Source organism: Nerophis lumbriciformis, linkage group LG26, assembly GCF_033978685.3.
Source record: "Nerophis lumbriciformis linkage group LG26, RoL_Nlum_v2.1, whole genome shotgun sequence".
Lineage (NCBI taxonomy): Eukaryota > Metazoa > Chordata > Actinopteri > Syngnathiformes > Syngnathidae > Nerophis > Nerophis lumbriciformis.
Window position 1 is genome coordinate 34,547,501 of NC_084573.2, and position 25,000 is coordinate 34,572,500.

Consider the following 25,000-nt stretch of genomic DNA (forward strand, 5'->3'; position numbering starts at 1 on the left):
TTTCCAAGGGAAATACTTTTAAACTTGCAGAAAAGTCACTGTCCCGTTTGGAAGACGCCTGCTTTTACAATGTCAAAGTGTGAAAGACAACCACAACAAGTTTGGGATATTTGATGTTTTATTCCAGCACAAGTTTCTGTGTTGTAAAATGGCTGTGTAACTAGGAATTGAAAGGAGAAGTACAAAATGGGAAAATTACAGACAGATCTAATATCATTTGTTTTTAATTCCTATTGTGTTTATTCCCTAAAACCACATCTAGGAAAACATCACTTCCCTGCCTTTCTTTGGAAACACACTGTAATTTAAAAAAAACATCTGAAAAGGGCCAGTGAATGACACACAACATTTTTTAAAATGTTTTTTTTTTTTTAAACCAGCTAAGTTAGGAAGCATTTCTTTTTCCGCCCTTTTTTTTTTTTTTTTTTAAACATTTCACACACTTTCTGCTGACAGTGACACAGAATTGAGGCCTGCAACAAAACAATGCATTTTAAATGCATTTTTTTCTTTTTTTTTTTTTTTAGTAATAACAACTGCTGAACTTCTAATAATAATAATAATAATAATAATAATATGTTTTTCCTCAAATAAAATTTGGCTAAGCAAATGACAAAGAAGTCAACCCGAACAAAAATAAAACAGCAGCAGTACCGTCACCCCTTGTCCCTCGCTGGCCCAATTTCAGCTCCGCCGCGTTGGAAGCGTCGGCCCAAACGCTCATCATTTGTCCACAGGGGATGCAAGGATGACTGCATGTCTTGGGAATGTGGTCTCCTACGATGTTGGCTGAGGCTTACAACAGTTTGGAGATCTCTAAAAACGTCCTGCTCAAAAACCAACAATTCGTTTACCAAATGACAAATCATTAAAAGAAAAGTGGTGTGGGGATTATTCACAGACTTTGAGAGATGTTGGAGTTATGTTATGTACAGAGGATTAGTGCCAAATCAAACTTGTAATACCACATCAATCAGGGATGGAAAAGGTGAAGAAAACGCTCTTTTCCAATGCTAATATGTTTGACGGGGACATATATGGCTTAAATCAGTGTCAAACTAGGGCGGGGGGGATGAAAAAGAGCCTTTTAGTCGGCACGCGCCTCATCTCCTTCGTCCCTTCCAGTCGGATGCCGTGGAGCTGCCAGTGTAAACATCGTCGCCGCCACATCAGCTCCAAGACAAAAACAACCACAAAGAAAATGTGCTGGCTGCTGCTGTGGTGGAGAAATCATAGAATCTAGGCAGCTACCGATCAGGAACACATCCTGGGGTTGGGAGCAGTTAGTGCAAAGTGGGCCAAGGAGGGGGGGGGACTCTGACTTTATGGAACTACGACGGAAGGAGTCCTGAGTCTTTGACTTCAAATGTATGACCGTGTGTATGTGTAAACATCAACATGACAGCTGTGATGTGTGAGGGCTGTAATTCATAAACGTGGCCCCTCCCCCTCCAACCCCTCCCCCGAACGGTTTTAGTCTCGCCGTTATTGTACATTCATCCGCGGAAAAAAGGGAGGGGCCATCCGATCCCCGGGCGCTACCTGCTCGCCTCGTCGGCGTCCTCAAAACAGGCAGCAGTAGAGGTGCTGCAGGGCGCTGTACCACACCAGGCCGGAGACGAACGCCAAGGACTGGACCACGCACAGCCACACGGGGTCGAGGGTCATTTGCCGGGAGGCCGCTTGCCTCTCTCCGTCCTGAGGTGGGAACGCACCTGTGGAGGAGAGGAAGGACGGGCGGGTGAGTCGACAAATCTGGTCGGGGTTCGCGCAAAGGTAGCATTGTTTCACACACTGCACATGGTAGACTAGAGGAGCCAGCAGATTTTTTTTGGATCTATCCAAGGCCTTTGACACAATAGACTTTGAGATCTTATTGTCTAAGCTATATCACTATGGTGTCAGAGGGGTACCTCTCGATTGGTTCCGCTCTTACCTATACGGAAGGCAGCAATGTGTATGCGTTAGAGATGCGCAGTTTGCGGGCACAACCGCGGAGTCCGCGGATTATCCGCGTATCGGGCGGATGAAATTTAAAAAAATTTGATTTTATCAGCGGGTCGGGTCGGGTCGGGTCGGGCGATTGAAAAAAAAAAAAAAAAGATTTTAAATAGATTCAGGCGGGTGGCAGTTAAACCAATTGGGAAATATATATACATAGTTAAATGTTGTTACCCACATACGAAAAACGAGCAGGCACCTGCTGCATATGCCACAACAGAAGAAAAAAAAGAAAAAGAGATGGACACTTTTACGGAGCGGAGAAGGCCCCCGACGCCTCGCCGGGGTCCGGGACCGAGGCCCCTTCCCCCGAGAGGGCCCCACCGGGAGCCGTAGCTGAGGCGATCCGCGAGAAGGGCCCGACGCACGTCCAGGGTCACCACCGCGCCGACACCCCGCCTCGTCCGCCTTCGCCGCGGCCGGCGTCACGCGCAGCAGGTAAGCAGCTTACCTGCCCGCCACCCCCGTGGCCGGGGGCTCGTAACAGGGGTCACTCCGCGCGCTCCGCCCGCGCAGCTTACCTGCCCGCCACCCCTGTTGCCGGGGGCGCGTAACAGGGGTCACTCCGCGCGCAGTGCGCTCACGAAAGGGGTGGGGCTCACCCTGGTTGATATAGACAGCAGCTAGGACGGTGGCCATGGAAGTTGGAACCCGCTAAGGAGTGTGTAACAACCCACCTGCCGAATCAACTAGCCCTGAAAATGGATGGCGCTGGAGCGTCGGGCCCATATACCCGGCCGTCGCCGGCAGTGAGACGCGCTTGGAGGTGCGCTCAGCGCGGCTCCCATATGATTGCGCACTGGTGTGCGTCTGGGTCGTGACAGCGTGGCACGCGAATGTCTGTGCTGCGTTGGATCAGTCTCCTTTCTTTAACAGGCAAAAGCTTTATAACCTCACTAATGCCTTGCATCGTCTATATTAGATATATAACAACGGGCGGGTGCGGGCGGATGGGGGGCGGATGCAGTTCTGATCAAATGTTAGATCGGGTGGATTGCGGATGGTTGACGACTTTCTGATGCGGTTGCGGATGAAATAATTGCCTATCCGCGCATCTCTAGTATGCGTCAATGATCACAATTCACCCTGTATGACCATAAATTATGGGGTTCCCCAGGGATCCATCTCGGGGCCTCTCCTTTTTATCCTATACATAAATGATTTTGTAAACTCCTCCGAAACTTTTCATAAAATAATTTTTGCTGACGATACAAATTTGTTTACCTCACACAGGAGCCTACACGATCTACAAGTAACTGTCAATTCAGAGCTTGTGAAAGTGGATTCCTGGTTCAAATGCAATAAGCTCTCCATCCATCCATCTTCTTCCGCTTATCCGAGGTCGGGTCGCGGGGGCAGCAGCTTAAGCAGGGAAGCCCAGACTTCCCTCTCCCCAGCCACTTCGTCCAGCTCCTCCCGGGGGATCCCGAGGCGTTCCCAGGCCAGCCGGGAGAGATAGGCTTCCCAACGTGTCCTGGGTCTTCCCTGTGGCCTCCTACCGGTCGGACGTGCCCGAAACACCTTCCTAGGGAGGCGTTCGGGTGGCATCCTGACCAGATGCCCGAACCACCTCATCTGGCTCCTCTCCATGTGGAGGAGCAGCGGCTTTAGTTTGAGCTCCCCCCGGATGACAGAGCTTCTCACCCTATCTCTAAGGGAGAGCCCCGCCACTCGGCGGAGGAAACTCATTTGGGCCGCTTGTACCCGTGATCTTGTCCTTTCGGTCATGACCCAAAGCTCATGACCATAGGTGAGGATGGGAACGTAGATCGACCGTTAAATCGAGAGCTTTGCCTTCCGGCTCAGCTCCTTCTTCACCACAACGGATCGATACAGCGTCCGCATTACTGAAGACGCCGCACCGATCCGCCTGTCGATCTCACGATCCACTCTTCCCCCACTCGTGAACAAGACTCCGAGGTACTTGAACTCCTCCACTTGGGGCAATAAGCTCTCACTTAATGTAAATAAAACACATTTTATTCTATTTCGTTCTAATAAAAACCGGACAAATACTGAGCACTGCCATATCAACATCAATGGGCAGGAAATACAGAGAGTGTACTCCACAAAATTCCTGGGGGGTCATCATTGACGAATACCTCAATTTCAAATGTCACATTAGCCATCTGTTAAACAAATTATCCAAATATGTTGGCCTGTTCTTTCACCTTCGTCATTATCTTCCTCTTTATGCTCTACTCACCCTATATAAAACTCTCTTTGAACCACATCTAAACTACTGTAATGTCATCTGGTGTAACACCTTCCCTACCTACCTTCACAAATTAGAATCCATGCAAAAGAAAATCATACGGGCCCTGTCATGGTCCAAGTTTAATGCCCCCACTCCACATCTATTCCATAATTATCATCTCTTAAGACTGACAGAGTTCAATATTTATCAAAATGCTTGTTTAACCTATCAAGTCATTTACAGGCTGAATCTTAGGCTCTGTAGCTTGGTTCCTATCTACCATCCCCAGCATGCCCACAACACTCGTAACTTAGATCTGATATCAGGGAAACATCGTCTACTGGATTGTACCGCTCGAAGTGTTGTATGCAGGGGACCAAAGATTTGGAACCGGCTTAATGAGAGCCTCAAGATGCTGTATCCATTCTCCAACTTCAAAAACTTACCCATTAACCACCTATATTTAATGCCTCATGTGGGGTAGACTACTGTTGGGTTTCGCATGGCTGAATGAATGTATGTATGTATGTATGTGTATGCTTGCTTTAGTACTATTATCTTGTGTTAATCATATAGCGTTGTTTTTTTTGTTTTGTTTTTTGTTGTTGTTGTGCTTGCTACCACGTTTCATCATTCCATGTATATACCCCCTGTCAAAAGCTTCTTCTAGCTTATTTGGGGGACCCTTTCATGTACCAACATCTTTAAATGATGATATTCACTACTATTGTAATTGTTATATGGTATTGTGAATAAACTTGATTGATACACAACAGCTAAGCACACAGTAGCAGTCAAGCTAGAGCAGTGGTTCTTAACCTTGTTGGAGGTCGCAAACCCCACCAGTTTCATATGCACATTCACCGAACCCTTCTTTAGTGAAAAATAAAATGTTATTTTTCAAATTCAAGACGAAGTTATATGTTTTTGGTAACATTTTAGTATGGGGAACATATTCTAAGTAGCAAAGACTTAATTTAGAGTTATTTGGACACTAAGGGAACATATTCTAAGTAACACATACTTAATTTAGAGTTATTTGGACAATAGTGGAACATATTCTAAGTAACAGACTTAATTTAGAGTTATTTGGACACTAGGGGAACATATTCTAAGTAACAAAGACTTAATTTAGAGTTTTTTGGACACTAGGGGAACATATTCTAAGTAACACATACTTAATTTAGAGTTATTTGGACACTAGGGGAACATATTCTAAGTAACAAAGACTTAATTTAGAGTTATTTGGACACTAGGGGAACATATTCTAAGTAACAAAGACTTACGGTAATTTAGAGTTATTTGGACACTAAGGGAACATATTCTAAGTAACAAAGACTTAATTTAGAGTTTTTTGGACACTAGGGGAACATATTCTAAGTAACAAAGACTTAATTTAGAGTTATTTGGACACTAGGGGAACATATTCTAAGTAACAAAGACTTACGGTAATTTAGAGTTTTTTGGACACTAGGGGAACATATTCTAAGTAACAAAGACTTAATTTAGAGTTATTTGGACACTAGTGGAACATATTCTAAATAACACATACGTAATTTAGAGGTATTTGGACACTAGAGGAACATATTCTAAGTAACACAGACTTAATTTAGAGTTTTTTGGACACATGGGGAACATTTTCTAAGTAACAAAGACTTAATTTAGAGTTATTTGGACACTAGGGGAACATATTCTAAGTAACAAAGACTTAATTTAGAGTTTTTTGGACACTAGTGGAACATATTCTAAGTAACAAAGACTTAATTTAGAGTTTTTTGGACACTAGGGGAACATATTCTAAGTAACAAAGACTTAATTTAGAGTTTTTTGGACACTAGGAGAACATATTCTAAGTAACACAGACTTAATTTAGAGGTATTTGGACACTAGGAGAACATATTCTAAGTAACAAAGACTTAATTTAGAGTTTTTTGGACACTAGGGGAACATATTCTAAGCAACAAAGACTTAATTTAGAGTTTTTTGGACACTAGGGGAACATATTCTAAGTAACGAAGACTTAATTTAGAGTTATTTGGACACTAAGGGAACATATTCTAAGTAACAAAGACTTAATTTAGAGTTTTTTGGACACTAGGGGAACATATTCTAAATAACACATACTTAATTTAGAGGTATTTGGACACTAGGGGAACATATTCTAAGTAACAAAGACTTAATTTAGAGTTATTTGGACACTAGGGGAACATATTCTAAGTAACAAAGACTTAATTTAGAGTGTTTTGGACAATAGGGGAACATATTCTAAGTAACACAGATTTAATTTAGAGTTTTTTTGACACTAGAGGAACATATTCTAAGTAACAAAGACTTAATTTAGAGTTATTTGGACACTAGGGGAACATATTCTAAGTAACAAAGACTTAATTTAGAGTTTTTTGGACACTAGGGGAACATATTCTAAGTAACAAAGACTTAATTTAGAGTTATTTGGTTAGGGTTAGGGTTAGAGGGTTAGGTTCAGGGTTAGAGGGTTAGGCTTATAATAAGGCCATGCCGAATAAGGCATTAATAAGTACTTAAAGGCCTACTGAAAGCCACTACTACCGACCACGCAGTCTGATAGTTCATATATCAATGATGAAATCTTAACATTGCAACACATGCCAATACGGCCGGGTTAACTTACTAAAGTGCAATTTTAAATTTTGCGCGAAATATCCTGCTGAAAACGTCTCGGTATGATGACGCCGGCACGTGATGTCACAGATTGTAGAGGACATTTTTGGACAGCATGGAGTCCAGTCCATAGTGGATCTAACATAATAGTGAGAGTCCAGTCCATAGTGGATCTAACATAATAGTGTGAGAGTCCAGTCCATAGTGGATCTAACATAATAGTGAGAGTCCAGTCCATAGTGGATCTAACATAATAGTGAGAGTCCAGTCCATAGTGGATCCAACATAATAGTGAGAGTCCAGTCCATAGTGGATCTAACATAATAGTGAGAGTCCAGTCCATAGTGGATCTAACATAATAGTGAGAGTCCAGTCCATAGTGGATCTAACATAATAGTGAGAGTCCAGTCCATAGTGGATCTAACATAATAGTGAGAGTCCAGTCCATAGTGGGGCCAGCAGGAGTTTTCAACGGACCCTTTGGAATGGATTAATAGCGAAACCCGAGGTACCATAGAGTCTCACACACAAACTAGAATTGCAAAAAAAGGGGGAACAGACCTGTGTCGTAGAAGTGGGCCAGCAACTCCTCTTTCTCCACAAACCTCTGATACAGCCAGGCCGTCAGAGCTTCCTCCTTGACAGGAACCTCTTTAATAGGGTACATCCTGACATGCAAACACACACACACAAAAAAGGTCAGCGGGCAGAATCGTAAGGTAAATCCTGGGCATCAGCAAAAGATTTGCAGGAGTCCATGTCAAACAAGAGTCAAACAATTTGTCATAGTTATAGCCAACTACCTTTTGACTTAAACTATGTTGACATAAACTAAATAAATAACAAATAATTCACTGAATAAATAACAAATAAAAATGAGACGGAAATGTCAATTGAACTCCAATCATAATAATATATTATTTTCATAAGGGGCCTTTGAAGGCACTTAAGGTTGTCGTACAGCAGTGTTTTTCAACCACTGTGCCGCGGCACACTAGTGTACCGTGAGATATTGTCTGGTGTGCCGTGGGAGATGATGTAATTTCACCTAATTGGGTTAAAAAAAATTTTTTTGCACACCGGTAATTATAAATAATGTGCCGTTGTTGAGTGTCGGTGCTGTCTAGAGCGCGGCAGAGTAACCGTGTAATACTCTTCCATATCAGTAGGTGGCAGCAGGTAGCCAATTGCTTTGTGGATGTCGGGAACATTGTTTGTCGTGATCACAAAAGAGGTATCTAATGCTTAAAGGGGAACATTATCACCAGACCTATGTAAGCGTCAATATATACCTTGATGTTGCAGAAAAAAGACCATATATTTTTTTAACCGATTTCCGAACTCTAAATGGGTGAATTTTGGCGAATTAAACGCCTTTCTAATATTCGCTCTCGGAGCGATGACGTCACAACGTGACGTCACATCGGGAAGCAATCCGCCATTTTCTCAAACACCGAGTCAAATCAGCTCTGTTATTGTCCGTTTTTTCGACTGTTTTCCATACCTTGGAGACATCATGCCTCGTCGGTGTGTTGTCGGAGGGTGTAACAACACGAACAGGGACGGATTCAAGTTGCACCAGTGGCCCAAAGATGCGAAAGTGGCAAGAAATTGGACGTTTGTTCCGCACACTTTACCGACGAAAGCTATGCTACGACAGAGATGGCAAGAATGTGTGGATATCCTGCGACACTCAAAGCAGATGCATTTCCAACGATAAAGTCAAAGAAATCTGCCGCCAGACCCCCATTGAATCTGCCGGAGTGTGTGAGCAATTCAGGGACAAAGGACCTCGGAAGCACGGCAAGGAATGGCGGCAGTTTGTTCCCGCAGACGAGCGAGCTAAACCCCCTATCGACCCTAGCTTCCCTGGCCTGCTGACATCAACTCCAAAACTGGACAGATCAGCTTTCAGGAAAAAAGCACGGATGAGGGTATGTCTACAGAATATATTAATTGATGAAAATTGGGCTGTCTGCACTCTCAAAGTGCATGTTGCTGCCAAATGTATTTAATATGCTGTAAACCTAGTTCATAGTTGTTATTTTCCTTTAATGCCAAACAAACACATACCAATCGTTGGTTAGAAGGCGATCGCCGAATTTGTCCTCGCTTTCTCCCGTGTTGCTGGCTGTCGTGTCGTTTTCGTCGGTTTCGCTTGCATACGGTTCAAACCGATATGGCTCAATAGCTTCAGTTTCTTCTTCAATTTGGTTTTCGCTACCTGCCTCCACACTACAACCATCCGTTTCAATACATGCGTAATCTGTTGAATCGCTTAAGCCGCTGAAATCCGAGTCTGAATCCGAGCTAATGTCGCTATAGCTTGCTGTTCTATGCGCCATGTTTGTTTGTGTTGGCTTCACTATGTGACGTCACAGGAAAATGGACGGGTGGTTAAAATCAGGCACTTTGAAGCTTTTTTTAGGGATATTGCGTGATGGGTAAAATTTTGAAAAAAACTTCGAAAAATATAATAAGCCACTGGGAACTGATTTTTAATGGTTTTAACCATTCTGAAATTGTGATAATGTTCCCCTTTAAACCAAAAATAAACAAAAGGCGAGTGCCGCTAAGAAAAGGCATTGAAGCTTAGGGAAGGCTATGCAGAACGAAACTAAAACTGAACTGGCTGCAAAGTAAACAGAAACAGAATGCTGGACGACAGCAAAGACTTACAGCGTGTGGAGCAGCAGACGGCGTCCACAAAGTACACCCATACATGACATGACAATCAACAACAAAATAGGAAACTCTACACACAGGAAAACAGCAAAAAACTGAAAATAAGCCAGGGCGATGTTGTGACAGGTGGTGACAGTACACTTGATTTGAGTTATAGTAATGCATGCTTGGTTATGGTTTGAATTTATATCCAACAATTGCGAGAACTACCTTTTACTGTCAATATCGGCTGCTGAGTTTAATTTTTTTAATGTTTTCCACTAATGGTGTGCCTCGGGATTTTTCTAATGAAAAAAATGTGCCTTGGCTCGAAAAAGGTTGAAAAACACTGTCGTACAGCACTTACAAGTGGCTAAAATTGACAAATTAAAAATGTAACTATAATTGAAGCTTGGAGCAGAGCAACAGTAGAAAAAACAGACATGAGCGTCAAACAAACATATCTAATTTCGTCTCGACGGGTGGAATATGTTAGAATTATATATATACACAGTCAAAGCTCTTTTAGGAAAGTGGGAGGTGGTGCCAAGAGAACGCTACATTTCGGACTGCATTGTGCCGAAATTTGGTGCAGGAGGAATTATGGTGTGGGTTTTTTTTTTTCAGGAGTTGGGCTTGGCCCCTTAGTTCCAGTGAAAGGAACTTTGAATGCTCCAGGATACCAAAACATTTTGGACAATTCCATGCTCCAGTTTGGAGCGGGCCCCTTCCTCTTCCAACATGACAAGGTCCATAAAGACATGGATGACAGAGTCTGGTGTGGATTAACTTGACTGGCCTGCACAGAGTCCTGACCTGAACCCGATAGAACACCTTTGGGATGAATTAGAACGGAGACTGAGAGCCAGGCCTTCTCGACCAACATCAGTGTGTGACCTCACCAATGCACTTTTGGAAGAATGGTGGAAAATTCCTATAAAAACACTGCGCAACCTTGTGGACAGCCTTCCTAGAACAGTTGAAGCTGTAATAGCTGCAAAAGGTGGACCCACATCATATTGAACTCTATGGGTTAGGAATGGGATGGCACTTCAAGTTCATATGTGAGTCAAGGCAGGTGGCCAAATACTTTTGGCAATATAGTGTAAGTTGAGTAAGGCTACACTTTTTCAAAAATTAGCTTTGCTATTGACACAATTACATAACTTTCACTCCGGTCGAAAAATGAAACTGTTACTGACTTTCACAATTTATAACCTTGATTTCTTTTAGTGTTTCTTAAAGCCGTTACGTTACTATTTGATATGACTATAGTTTTATGTTATGTTGGTTATCTTCTGTATAAAATTAAACACCTGAATAAACATCCTCCAAGTCTGTTGATTGCATCAATGTTGTATGAATTGGTGCATTCGTGCACAGCATACACCAGATACTTTTTTGTCCTGTCTTTGGGGTGCACTAGCCATTGTCTCAGGGTGTTGCCTGGTTTGAAGTGCACTGGAATGTTGTGTTGGTTAAAAATTCCTTTGCTTCATAACAGTTGCTTTTTGACTCCTAATAGGGCGTAACCTTCCTTGCCTCAGCACGCCGCCTTTTGTTCAAGTATAAATAATCGGAGCTTTGCCACCAACATTTAGACGAGGTCTGCCTAATGGAAGATTATGAGCATGAACTGATGAATGATGAAAGGCCAAACGTCTTCCAAGACAAAGGGAACTGTCAAGGTGCAATCTATTGATACAATGACCTGGATTAATGAGAACATCTGTAGACAATACCGTCCTTTGTAAGACATGTGGCCACGTTTGGAGAACAAGACAATGTGGTGATCTTAACCACTAATAACACAACTAACTTGGCATCTACGCAACAATCTAACAACTACAAACCCCGTTTCCATATGAGTTGGGAAATTGTGTTAGATGTAAATATAAACGGAATACAATGATTTGCAAATCCTTTTCAACCCATATTCAGTTGAATACACTACAAAGACAACATACTTTATTTTTTTTTGCAAATAATAATTAACTTAGAATTTCATGGCTGCAACACGTGCCAAAGTAGTTGGGAAAGGGCATGTTCACCACTGTGTTACATGGCCTTTCCTTTTAACAACACTCAGTAAACGTTTGGGAACTGAGGAGACACATTTTTGAAGCTTCTCAGGTGGAATTCTTTCCCATTCTTGCTTGATGTACAGCTTAAGTTGTTCAACGGTCCGGGGGTCTCCGTTGTGCTATTTTAGGCTTCATAATGCACCACACATTTTCAATGGGAGACAGGTCTGGACTACCGAGCTATACCGCCCCAAATGATAAATGTATGCATGATCCTGTTTTATCTCACATTCTATATTGTGTTTTGGAAAAAGGTTGTCATAAACGTTAATTCATAAAAAAATAAAAATAAAATAAAAATCTTTTATGCATATGTAAATGTATTCAGTTATAAACATTCATTCACTTTCTTCTTTCCTTCCTATAACTTTATTTCTATATTTTTATTGTAATATTTTCAGAATGTGTTTGTTGTATTTTTTTTTTGGCCAAAGTAAGACAAAGAAAACAATCTGAAGTTGTCTTTATTTTTTAGTTTCAATGCCATGATTTGAATAGTCCGGCCCGTGTGTGCACACATTTTCCTCCGTGCGGCCCCTGAGCTAAAATGACTTTGACACCCCTGGTCTAAATGAAGCAAAATAACTTGATGACACTTCAATTTATTGAGCTGTACCTCCAGTATACGAGTGTGTTATGCATTGTTGATTTATTAGTAGTTTGCAAAGTATTCTAACATACGGTAATTGATCCAATGTCTATTTTGTAATTGAGATGCTTTGCATTGAAACCTAAATACAAGGTGGTTTCAAGATGCCATTTTTTATATTCTCGTAGACTAATTTTTATCTTATTTTTAGTTGACTAAAACAAAATCTATTCACTGATTACTTAAATGTCTCTGTTTGAGGTGGTGTGGGCTCATGTAGCCACAAGGGGGCCTCAGTGGGCTGCTCTGCTCCTGGTCACCTTCAAATAGAGGTTACAGTCTCCTCCCCTCAGAGGAGCCTTTCCTCTGCACTTAGTTTAATATTCCTAAACATTTAAGCGTCCGATGTAAAAAGGACATCTGTGCAGAGGATATGTATGAGGAAGGCGATGAGCGATAGAGCATTGATCCGGTTTAATATGCATTGATTAGTTAAAGCGGTTCATGTTGTTGTACTGCTGAGGAGGCTTCTTGTGCTCTGCTGAGAAACGCTGATTATGATTGTGGATTTGAACAGATATTGGTGTCAAATTTGCACCTTTTAAATAGTCCCCAAGCCGGTATTCTTAAAAAAAAAAAAGTAGATAATGGTTATAAAACCATGTCTTTTTATTTTTACGGAATTATGCGACTTGCAAATTGCACATAATAGTGATTTAAATAGTTATTTTAAAATTCAAAACAAATTGTCATAAGTATCACAGCAACACAAAACAGGGAATGTGCAAAAAAACAAAAAACAAAAAAAGGCTTTCTTGTGTTATGTTGATGTTTAGACATTTAGAGAAAATCAGAAAGCATATATATATATACATATATATATATATATATATATATATATAAGAAATACTTGACTTTCAGTGAATTCTAGCTATATATATATATATATATTTATTTTATTATATATATATATATATATATATATATATATAAATAAAAGAAATACTTGACTTTCAGTGAATTCTAGCTATATATATATATTTATTTTATTATATATATATATATATATATATATATATATATAAATAAAAGAAATACTTGACTTTCAGTGAATTCTAGCTATATATATATATTTATTTTATTATATATATATATATATATATATATATATATATATTTATTTTATTATATATATATATATATATATATATATATATATATATATATATATATATATATATATATATATATATATATAAATAAAAGAAATACTTGAATTTCAGTGTTCATTTATTTACACATATACACACATATAACACTCATCTACTCATTGTTGAGTTAAGGATTGAATTGTCCATCCTTGTTCTATTCTCTGTCACTATTTTTCCAACCATGCTGAACACCCTCTCTGATGATGCATTCTGCTTCGTCTCCTTGTTGTGTGCGCAGTTGTGCACTGCACTCTCTAAAAGCCCTAGATGTTATTATACTCCAGTGTGACTTATATATGTTTTTTTCCTTCTTTATTATGCATTTTCGGCCGGTGCGACTTATTCTCCGGAGCGACTTATACTCCGAAAAATACGGTATATGGATAACGTTTATTTAGCCTATTTCGTTACAAATTACTTGACGACATGTTCACATCCGCCCAACACTGTTTTACCTAACATAATGAAAAATCTTGATTAATGATCGTGATTTCAATACTGATAATAATAATTGTGGTTATTATTGGTCTTACTTGGCCAGAAAGTCGGGTTACTACAGTTGACGTGGAACCGAGTTTTGGTACCCATCAAAAGAGCATCGAGATGCTTGAAGAATATGGGGCATCCGTCAATTTTGACACAGACAGACAGACAGAGGTATTGATTCAATAGCTGTCGCTAATATTTCGACTCTCTCATGTAGCAAAATAAAGTCAGCAAATATTATAAACCCACAGAGTGAATCATAAGGGCTGTTCCTCTATTACAGGGGTGTCATACTTATTTTCATTGAGGGCCACATCACAATTATGGCTTCCCCCCAGAGGGCCACTTGTAACAGCGAATAATTTATGAATTTACATTTGACTATAATGTATATTTTTCTACATCCACTGTATAAAAAAAAAAATCTTTAGATTTTACATTAAAAAACTGGCACCAGAATTTTACTGTAAAATAGTGTTGTTGTTTTTTATAACATATTCTGGTAAATGGAAAAACAGTAACACTGTTTTTTTTGCAGAAAAAAAATGGCAGCCTTGTCGCCAGAATTTTACTGTAAAATGTACGGTGTGTTTTTCAACATATTACTGTGGATAAACAGTACCATTGTTTTTTAAATTCTGGCAACTGAGCTGACATTTGTTTACCGGAAAACAAAAGGTGGTACCGTTTTTCCATTTACAGTAAAACAACAATCGTAGATTTTACGTTTTCTTTTAAACCTTCAAGGCACTTGTGATTAAAGCCTATATATGTTAGAATAATTATTTGTAAGTTATCACAAAAAACTTTGTGTTGAAATGAGTTCCAGGCAAAAGGACAGGGGCTGTCTTTGAGGCCTACCAAGAGGAAGAATGCTCGTAAAACTCCACCGTGACTTCAAAGCGGAGAGATGACAGGATCTGCCCAATTTCCAGACAAACTCTTTTTGAAGTATTTTACAAACTCTCTTTGAACTATTTTATGGAACTCTTTTTTAACTGTTTTACGACCTCTTCTTTTGAACTGTTCGGTAACCAAAGGCAACGCTGTTTACGACCCACTTCCCTCTGGAAACAGCTGTGGTCAGGTGGGGGGAGAAAGTAAAAAAAAAAAGGAGGAGTGCAATCTTTTGGCAGAGCGTGCTGAGACACTGTAAGAGGTTACAGGTCGATGGCGACTCTCCTCAATATATTGAGTCCAAATTGAATTCTGTCTCTGTTTGATTCTTTGCCTCTTGTCTTGTTTAATAGATGTCACCAGTGTTTGAACCTGACAATATATATATATATATATATATATATATATATATATATATATATATATATATATATATATATATATATATATATATATATATATATATATATATATAAACTTTGATTGATTGATTAGGTAAAACAATGACAGCTCAGTTGACAGAATTTTACTGTAAATTTTATTATTATTATTTTGAATTTACAGTAATATGCTGTAAAAAAAACACTGTAAATTTTACTATAAAATCTATTGTGATTTCTATATTATTTTGACCAAAAATTGTTTGGAAAGTATGGTAATATAATATTTGTTTCAATATTGAATACTATTAAAGTTGAAAAGGTATGCAATTTCATGCAATACATATATATTTTTTCCGTCAAAATGGAAAGAACGAATACATTTAGAAGGAAAATATAAGGTACATTATTGCCGCATATTATTTCCAGGCGTTCATGGGCCATATGAAATGAGGTGGCAGGCCATATAGTTTGGTTATTTAGCTAACTTACAACTGTCATTCTTTACAACATTGCTCCTTTTCCCAACTGGACGTGGAGGCTAATTAAATGGGGCCTGTGTGCAGTAATCGTTATTTAGAGACTTGGTTAAGTCTGAAGTCTCTCTAGTGGGGAAACTGAGATAGAGAAACAGAGAAAAGGTGAGGCCTGATGGAGGGTACAATGTCACAAAAGGTGAACATGAAGATAAGCCGCAAGCAAAAAGTCACCTGCTCTGCTTCACCTTATGTTTTTCTAGTTAAGATAAGGGTCTCCCTCAAGTCCCATTTTCTTCCATGTCCTCCTCTGGACTATTGTGAGGTAGTACAATTATATACCGTATTTTCCGGACCATAAGGCGCATTAAAAGGAGTCTTTTTTTTTTTTTTTTTCTAAATTGAAAACAACTTTCTTGTGGTCTATATAACATGTAATGGTGGATCTTTGGTCAAAATGTTGCATAGATTATAATTTACAGATCATCTTTAAGCCGCTTTTTGACAGTCGCTTCCGCATGCGCTGTTTTGTGGGCGGTCTTATTTACATGGCTCACCTTCAGCAGCGTCTTTTCCCCGTCATCTTTGTTGTAACGGTGTAGCGTGCAAGGACGGGAGTGGAAGAAGTGTCAAAAGATGGAGCTAACTGTTTTAATGACATTCAGACTTTACTTAAATCAATAACAAAGCAGCATTCCTCATCGGTGGCTCACTGTCCCGTGAAAAAACGTCCAACCGGAACTCTCTAATAACTAAAGTTCCTTGGGTGAATAATGTAAACTCACTACACCGGTATGTTTTAGCGCTTTCATTGTGAGTTTACTGACAGATATAAATAAGAACTTTACACTACTTTATATCAGAAATGGCAACGGCGGAGGATGAATGTCACATAACAAGAAGATAGAGAAAAAGAAGAAGCTTATCGACTACATCGTCTCACGGACTACATAGGTAGGCACGCGAAATTTTTCAGGATTTATGCAGATCCCAAATACAGATCAGCAGGTACCAGAAGGTAAGAAAAGTTGCTTTTGCATAATATTGGGAAACAAAACGCCAGATAATACGTCTCACCTTATACACACACCATAACAATACTCGTATGTTTAGTGCGCCGACAATCCATCAAGCGGTGCGGCTTCATAGTTTACCAAAGTCGTACTCAAACATTTTGATAGATTTTTGAGTGCCGTGTGTAATAGAATAGAATAGAATAGAATGTACTTTATTGATCCCTGGGGGAAATTCAGCACCACAGTTCGCTCACAATAGACAATAAACACTTAGGTATTTTTTTTACATGTGAATAATATAAATACAGTATATTATACAGCATTATTCACATGTGAATAATACAAATACAGTATATTATACAGCATTATTCACATGTGAATAATATAAATACAGTCTATTATACAGCATTATTCACATGTGAATAATACAAATACAGTCTATTATACAGCATTATTCACATGTGAATAATATACATGCAGTCTATTATACAGCATTATTCACATGTGAATAATATAAATACAGTCTATTATACAGCATTATTCACATGTGAATAATATAAATACAGTCTATTATACAGCATTATTCACATGTGAATAATACAAATACAGTCTATTATACAGCATTATTCACATGTGAATAATACAAATACAGTCTATTATACAGCATTATTCACATGTGAATAATATACATACAGTCTATTATACAGCATTATTCACATATGAATAATATAAATACAGCCTATTATACAGCATTATTCACATGTGAATAATACAAATACAGTCTATTATACAGCATTATTCACATGTGAATAATACAAATACAGTCTATTATACAGCATTATTCACATGTGAATAACAAATAGATTATTCCCATGTGAATAACATAAATACAGTCTATTATACAGCATTATTCACATGTGAATAATACAAATACAGTCTATTATACAGCATTATTCACATGTGAATAATATACATACAGTCTATTATACAGCATTATTCACATATGAATAATATAAATACAGTCTATTATACAGCATTATTTACATGTGAATAACATAAATACAGTCTATTATACAGCATTATTCACATGTGAATAACAAATACAGTCTATTATACAGCATTATTCACATGTAAATAACATAAATACAGATTATTCACATGTGAATAACATAAATACAGTCTATTATACAGCATTATTCACATGTGAATAATATAAATAGTCTATTATACAGCATTATTCACATGTGAACAATATAAATACAGTCTATTATACAGCATTATTTACATGTGAATAACATAAATACAGTCTATTATACAGCACTATTCACATGTGAATAACATAAATACAGTCTATTATACAGCATTATTCACATGTGAATAACATAAATACAGTCTATTATACAGCATTATTCACATGTGAATAATATAAATACAGTCTATTATACAGCATTATTCACATGTGAATAACATAAATACAGTCTATTATACAGCATTATTCACATGTGAATAATATAAATACAGTCTATTATACAGCATTATTCACATGTGAATAACATAAATACAGTCTATTATACAGCATTATTCACATGTGAATGTAAATACAGTATATTATACAGCATTATTCACATGTGAATAATACAAATACAGTCTATTATACAGCATTATTCACATGTGAATAATATAAATACAGTCTATTATACAGCATTATACACATGTGAATAACATAAATACAGTCTATTATACAGCATTATTCACATGTGAATATAAATACAGTATATTATACAGCATTATTCACATGTGAATAACATAAATACAGTCTATTATACAGCATTATTCACATGTGAATAACAAATACAGATTATTCACATGTGAATAACATGTTTGGGCCTGTGTGTGTGTGTGTGTGTGTGTGTGTGTGTGTGTGTGTGTGTGTGTGTGTGTGTGTGTGTGTGTGTGTGTGTGTGTGTGTGTGTGTGTTTCGTCTCGTCTTGTCACATAGTAACAGTGGTACTATTGTATTGTTAGTGTACAGGAGCTTTTCTTGTTTTTGTTTGTATAGTATTGTTCTTGTATTATATTGTTTATGTTAAATGCGGAATGAGTGAGAGGGGTTGGGATGTTATAAGCATTTGCTTCATCCAACACCTTTTCAAGCCTTGCATAAATGTCTTTGCCAAAATGTAAAAAAAAAAAAAAAAAGTGTGTTGTTGTACTGTGCAGGTTTGAAATAAATAATTCAATTCAATTCAAATAAATACAGTCTATTATACAGCAATATTCACATGTGAATAACATAAATACAGTCTATTATACAGCAATATTCACATGTGAATAATATAAATACATTAAACATTTACAGTGCATGTACAGTCAAATGGAACATATGCATTAAGCATAATGTTCTATATTTTCAATATTTTTACTTGAGTGATATTGCCATCATACCTCTTATGTTTGACTGCCATCTACTGGTCACACTTATCATTACACCAGGTACCAGAAATATTCCGTAAATTAGGCTTACTGGGTTATAAGGCGCACTGTCGCGTTTTGAGAAAATAAAAAGGATTTAAAGTGCCTTGTAGTTCGGAAAATACGGTAGTCATTTTTAAAAATCTTAAGACACAATAAATGGTTTTGTTTTAAGTGGCCATCCAATCCACTTAAAGCCTCTTGCATGCAGAATGTTAAGCAGAGCTGCAATCAGGGGGTAAAAAGACATTGAGGGACAATGGTTGTCAGAGGGTGCTTGATAATGGCTCCATTTACTCTTCAATCTGCTTCCTCTCTGGCTGAAGGCTGTCTTACGTTCCAGGAACAATGGACATGACAGATGTAAAAGGGTTCGGGCAGAGGAAACAGCAACAATTAGCTACTGAAGACTTTTCTCCAGGATGCATTGACACTGGACTAGTTAACTGGATTACAGCAGGGGTTTTCAAAAGGGAGAGGCGTGGTTCCCCTGGGGGGCGCCAGAGGACTGTAGAGGAGGTGCAACAGCATGTCAAAAGGTTCCCAAAAAATAAACACCATTGAACCAGATGTAAGACTGTATTTTGTCCCTCGGAAAGAAAAACGAGTTGTCTTACATCGAGATGAATCGAGATATTTATAGATGCAAAACAGCAGGTGGTGCCAAACGGTTTCACCTCGAACAAGTTTTTCCTCCCTGCCACTCATGCACACATACTGTTTACACACACACACACACACACACACACACACACACACACACACACACACACACACACACACACACACACACACACACACACACACACACACACACACACACACACACACACACACACACACACACACACTCTTGTATTTGTTACCTTCTTGAGACCTGAGAAAAATGCCTCCCTCTTTAGGACCACCCTTTCTCGATATATAAAGAAGTACATTTACAACATTAATAATATATACATACTATGCACATATAAAAAAGATTGTTCTGAAAAATTAGTTGGAATTTCACAATAAAAACGTAGAATTTTGGCAGTATTATAATAAAAGTCATCATTTCATCAACGCAAGTCAAAATGTTACAAGAAGAACTGAACATTTGTGCAATATTATGATAAAAGTTGGAATTTTACTCAATAACAGTCGCAATTTTACAAGAAAAGCTTAAAATGTTGGCAATTTTATGAAAATAGTCGTAATTTTACTGGACAAAAGTCACAATTTTAAAAGAAATATAATAACAATCTGAATTTTTAATTGGCAAAATTATGACAAAAGTCATAATTGTACTCAATAAATGTCAGTATTTTACAAGAACGACAAAAAAAATGGCAATATTGTGATAAAAGTCAGATTTTTACATGAAAAATGTCACCATTTTGGGAAATGATTCCCAATTTTATAAGAAAAAAGTCGACACATTGTGAGAAAAAGACTGCTTTTAGTTATTTTAAAAAATATTTTGTTTGTAATTAGTTTTTAATTTAAATTTTCATTATTTTGTATTTTATTAAGTTTTTTCTCCCTGCCACTCATGCTCTCACACACACACAAACACACAGACACACTTGTATTTGTTACCTTCTTGAGACCTGAGAAAAAGCTTGTGAAAAATTAGTTGGAATTTCACAAGAAAAATGTAGAATTTTGGCAGTGTTATAATAAAAATCGTCATTTTACTCAACGCATAATAGTGCATGTGTGCAATATTATGATAAGAGTTGGAATTTTACTCAATAAGAGTCGCAGTTTGCCAAAAAAAGCTTAACATTTTGGCAATTTTGTGAAAAGAGTCGTAATTTTACACGGCCAATTTAGAACAGAAATACCATGGTCCGTAAACCAGGCACGGGTAGATTTTGCGCTGTGTGCAGTCACAATTTTATAAGAAAACTTTAAAATGTTGGCAATATTATAATAACAATCGGAATTTTACTTAGCAAAATTATGACAAAAGTCATCATTTTACTCCAAAAAATGTCACTATTTTACAAAAACAACAAAAAAATTGGCAATATTGAGTAAAAATCAGAATTTTATATGACAAATGTCACCACTTTGCATTGAAACGTAATAATTTTACATAAAAAAGTAATAATTTTACGAGAAAATATTGCAATATTACAGAAACAGAAAGAATATGTGAATTTGTTCCCAATTTTATAAGAAAAAAGTCGACACATTTTGAGAAAAAGACTGATTTTTTTTGTAATCTTTTGTTTGTAATTAGTTTTTAAATTTTCATTATTTACTCACACACACACACACGCACGCACGCACGCACGCACGCACGCACGCACGCACGCACGCACGCACGCACGCACGCACGCACGCACAAGTGACCTGGAGGGATGCAGCAAAGACACAGGACTAGATGGATGGCTCAAAGTTAGTGAACAATAGATGAGTGAATTTTGGAGCAATCAACTATCCACAATGCAAAAACACTTTGAAGTTACTTTACTAATCCTCACCACTATGGCAGAAAATAAACTAAGTTTATTTCAAGTAGCATTATCACTGGATCCTGACTAGATGAAAATGAATGGCTAAACATGCGAGACACACACACACACCCACCAGGATGACACAATAAGCGAACTGCTAAAGCATTGATGCAAAGTAGAGGTGATGGATCCAGATGTCGATACTATCGATACCAAGCAGGGTAATGTAATTGAATGTGGCGCACCGCCACAGCATTTTTATTACCGCCACACCTTGAAAATAAGGTTGTTGGTTTTTTTACGTGAAAACAAATTAAAGTAATATATTGTAGCCCACAGAAGAAATCACATCTGACGCTATTTTTAACTTTTACTATCAATCTTCTGATAACAAACAATTCCAACAGGTTTCACCTCCCGTGGAAACACTTTTGTCTTGACCACCGGAAAAATACTTTGATCACCGAAAACCGCGCGGCCGAAACCGGATGTAAACGAAAGGCACGCCATTGCCTGGAGCGTTGTCAGCATGTCTGGGATGTGGACGTGATTTTTATATATATTGCAGATATAGCCGTGGACAGCCATCTACAAAATGTGCAAACATTAAGAGGACAGTGGCGGCTTTTAAGAAGCAACAGCTCGAAGAAAGTGTGACGTCATGCTCGCTGCATCACTTTTCTTTCGTCAGGGACATCAAGGGACAGAAGTTTAGTCTCCAAACCCGAGTACATTCTATACTAACACCAAAAGAAGATGCTAGATTTGTTGCTAGTGTTTTTAATCATTAAAAGCCTGTAAAACACTTTGTGTATGTTTTAGCGCTTTCATGGGGAGTTTACTGACAGATATACAGGTAAAAGCCAGTAAATTAGAATATTTTGAAAAACTTGATTTATTTCAGTAATTGCATTCAAAAGGTGTAACTTGTACATTATATTTATTCATTGCACACAGACTGATGCATTCAAATGTTTATTTCATTTAATTTTGATGATTTGAAGTGGCAACAAATGAAAATCCAAAATTCCGTGTGTCACAAAATTAGAATATTACTTAAGGCTAATACAAAAAAGGGATTTTTAGAAATGTTGGCCAACTGAAAAGTATGAAAATGAAAAATATGAGCATGTACAATACTCAATACTTGGTTGGAGCTCCTTTTGCCTCAATTACTGCGTTAATGCGGCGTGGCATGGAGTCGATGAGTTTCTGGCACTGCTCAGGTGTTATGAGAGCCCAGGTTGCTCTGATAGTGGCCTTCAACTCTTCTGCGTTTTGGGGTCTGGCATTCTGCATCTTCCTTTTCACAATACCCCACAGATTTTCTATGGGGCTAAGGTCAGGGGAGTTGGCGGGCCAATTTAGAACAGAAATACCATGGTCCGTAAACCAGGCACGGGTAGATTTTGCGCTGTGTGCAGGCGCCAAGTCCTGTTGGAACTTGAAATCTCCATCTCCATAGAGTAGGTCAGCAGCAGGAAGCATGAAGTGCTCTAAAACTTGCTGGTAGACGGCTGCGTTGACCCTGGATCTCAGGAAACAGAGTGGACTGACACCAGCAGATGACATGGCACCCCAAACCATCACCCAACCATGCAAATTTTGCATTTCCTTTGGAAATCGAGGTCCCAGAGTCTGGAGGAAGACAGGAGAGGCACAGGATCCACGTTGCCTGAAGTCTAGTGTAAAGTTTCCACCATCAGTGATGGTTTGGGGTGCCATGTCATCTGCTGGTGTCGGTCCACTCTGTTTCCTGAGATCCAGGGTCAACGCATCCGTCTACCAGCAAGTTTTAGAGCACTTCATGCTTCCTGCTGCTGACCTGCTCTATGGAGATGGAGATTTCAAGTTCCAACAGGACTTGGCGCCTGCACACAGCGCAAAATCTACCCGTGCCTGGTTTACGGACCATGGTATTTCTGTTCTAAATTGGCCCGCCAACTCCCCTGACCTTAGCCCCATAGAAAATCTGTGGGGTATTGTGAAAAGGAAGATGCAGAATGCCAGACCCAAAAATGCAGAAGAGTTGAAGGCCACTATCAGAGCAACCTGGGCTCTCATAACACCTGAGCAGTGCCAGAAACTCATCGACTCCATGCCACGCCGCATTAACGCAGTAATTGAGGCAAAAGGAGCTCCAACCAAGTATTGAGTATTGTACATGCTCATATTTTTCATTTTCATACTTTTCAGTTGGCCAACATTTCTAAAAATCCCTTTTTTGTATTAGCCTTAAGTAATATTCTAATTTTGTGACACACGGAATTTTGGATTTTCATTTGTTGCCACTTCAAATCATCAAAATTAAATGAAATAAACATTTGAATGCATCAGTCTGTGTGCAATGAATAAATATAATGTACAAGTTACACCTTTTGAATGCAATTACTGAAATAAATCAAGTTTTTCAAAATATTCTAATTTACTGGCTTTTACCTGTAAGTAAGAACTTTACACTACGGTACTTTATATTACAAATGGCAACAGCGGAGGATGAATGTCCCATAACAAGAAGATAGAGAAAAACAAAAAGCTTATCGACTACGGCGTCGGCGCGGATGCGCGCAATTTTTCAGGACTTCTACAGGTCCCAAATGCAGATCAGCAGGTACCAGAAGGTAAGAAAAATTGCTTTTGCATAATATTGCAAAACAAAACACCAGATAATATGTTTTACCTTATACACACACACCATAATAATACTGGTATGTTGAAGCACAGTACAATCCATCAAGAGGTGTGGCTTCATAGCTTACCAAAGTCCTACTAAAACATTTTGATAGATTTTTGAGTGCCGTGTGTAATGTTCTATATTTTCAATGGAACATATAAAATGTTGGTGTTGTTTACTTGAGTCATAAAGCCATAATAGTGCAGCCTACACGCATCTCTTATGTTTGACTGCCAGCTCCTGGTCACACTTATCATTAAACTATTTACCAAATAAATATGCTTTGAGGTCGGTAAGCAGAACCAGAATGATTCCGTACATTAGGCCGGCTTATAAGACGAACTGTCGGGTTTTGAGGGGAAAAAAAGATTTTAAGTGCGCCTTATAGTCCGGAAAATATGGTACTTGCATAGTTGTTATCATTACATATTACAATTATTGTCAAATGCTTACAATTTTGTCTATATTTAAATAAAGTTTTTAAAATTTCAATTTTGTACAAGCATATGTCTTACCTTATACACACACCATAACAATACTCCTATGTTTAATGCGCCGACAATCCATCAAGCGGTGCGGCTTCATAGCCTACCAAAGTCGGACTAAAACATTTTGATAGATTTTTGAGCGCCGTGTGTAATGTTCTATATTTTCAATGGAACATTTAAAATGTTGGTGTTGTTTACTTGAGACATATTGCAATCACAGTGCAGTCTACACGTATCTCTTATGTTTGACTGCCATCTACTGGTCACCAGAGGTGGGTAGT

General features: G+C 38.3%; 1 protein-coding gene across 1 annotated transcript in view; it reads right to left on the bottom strand.

Moving 5' to 3' along the window:
- Nucleotides 1-530: 530 nt before the first annotated feature.
- lpgat1 (lysophosphatidylglycerol acyltransferase 1) overlaps nucleotides 531-25,000 on the bottom strand; it is a 133,692-nt gene continuing 109,222 nt past the window's right edge. The window contains exons 7-8 of the mRNA XM_061986992.2: nucleotides 7,400-7,506; nucleotides 531-1,715 (exon numbers count right to left, since the gene is read on the bottom strand). Of these exons, the coding sequence (XP_061842976.1) occupies nucleotides 1,564-1,715; nucleotides 7,400-7,506 (259 nt within the window). The 3' untranslated portion in view covers nucleotides 531-1,563. The remainder of the gene's footprint in view (nucleotides 1,716-7,399; nucleotides 7,507-25,000) is intronic.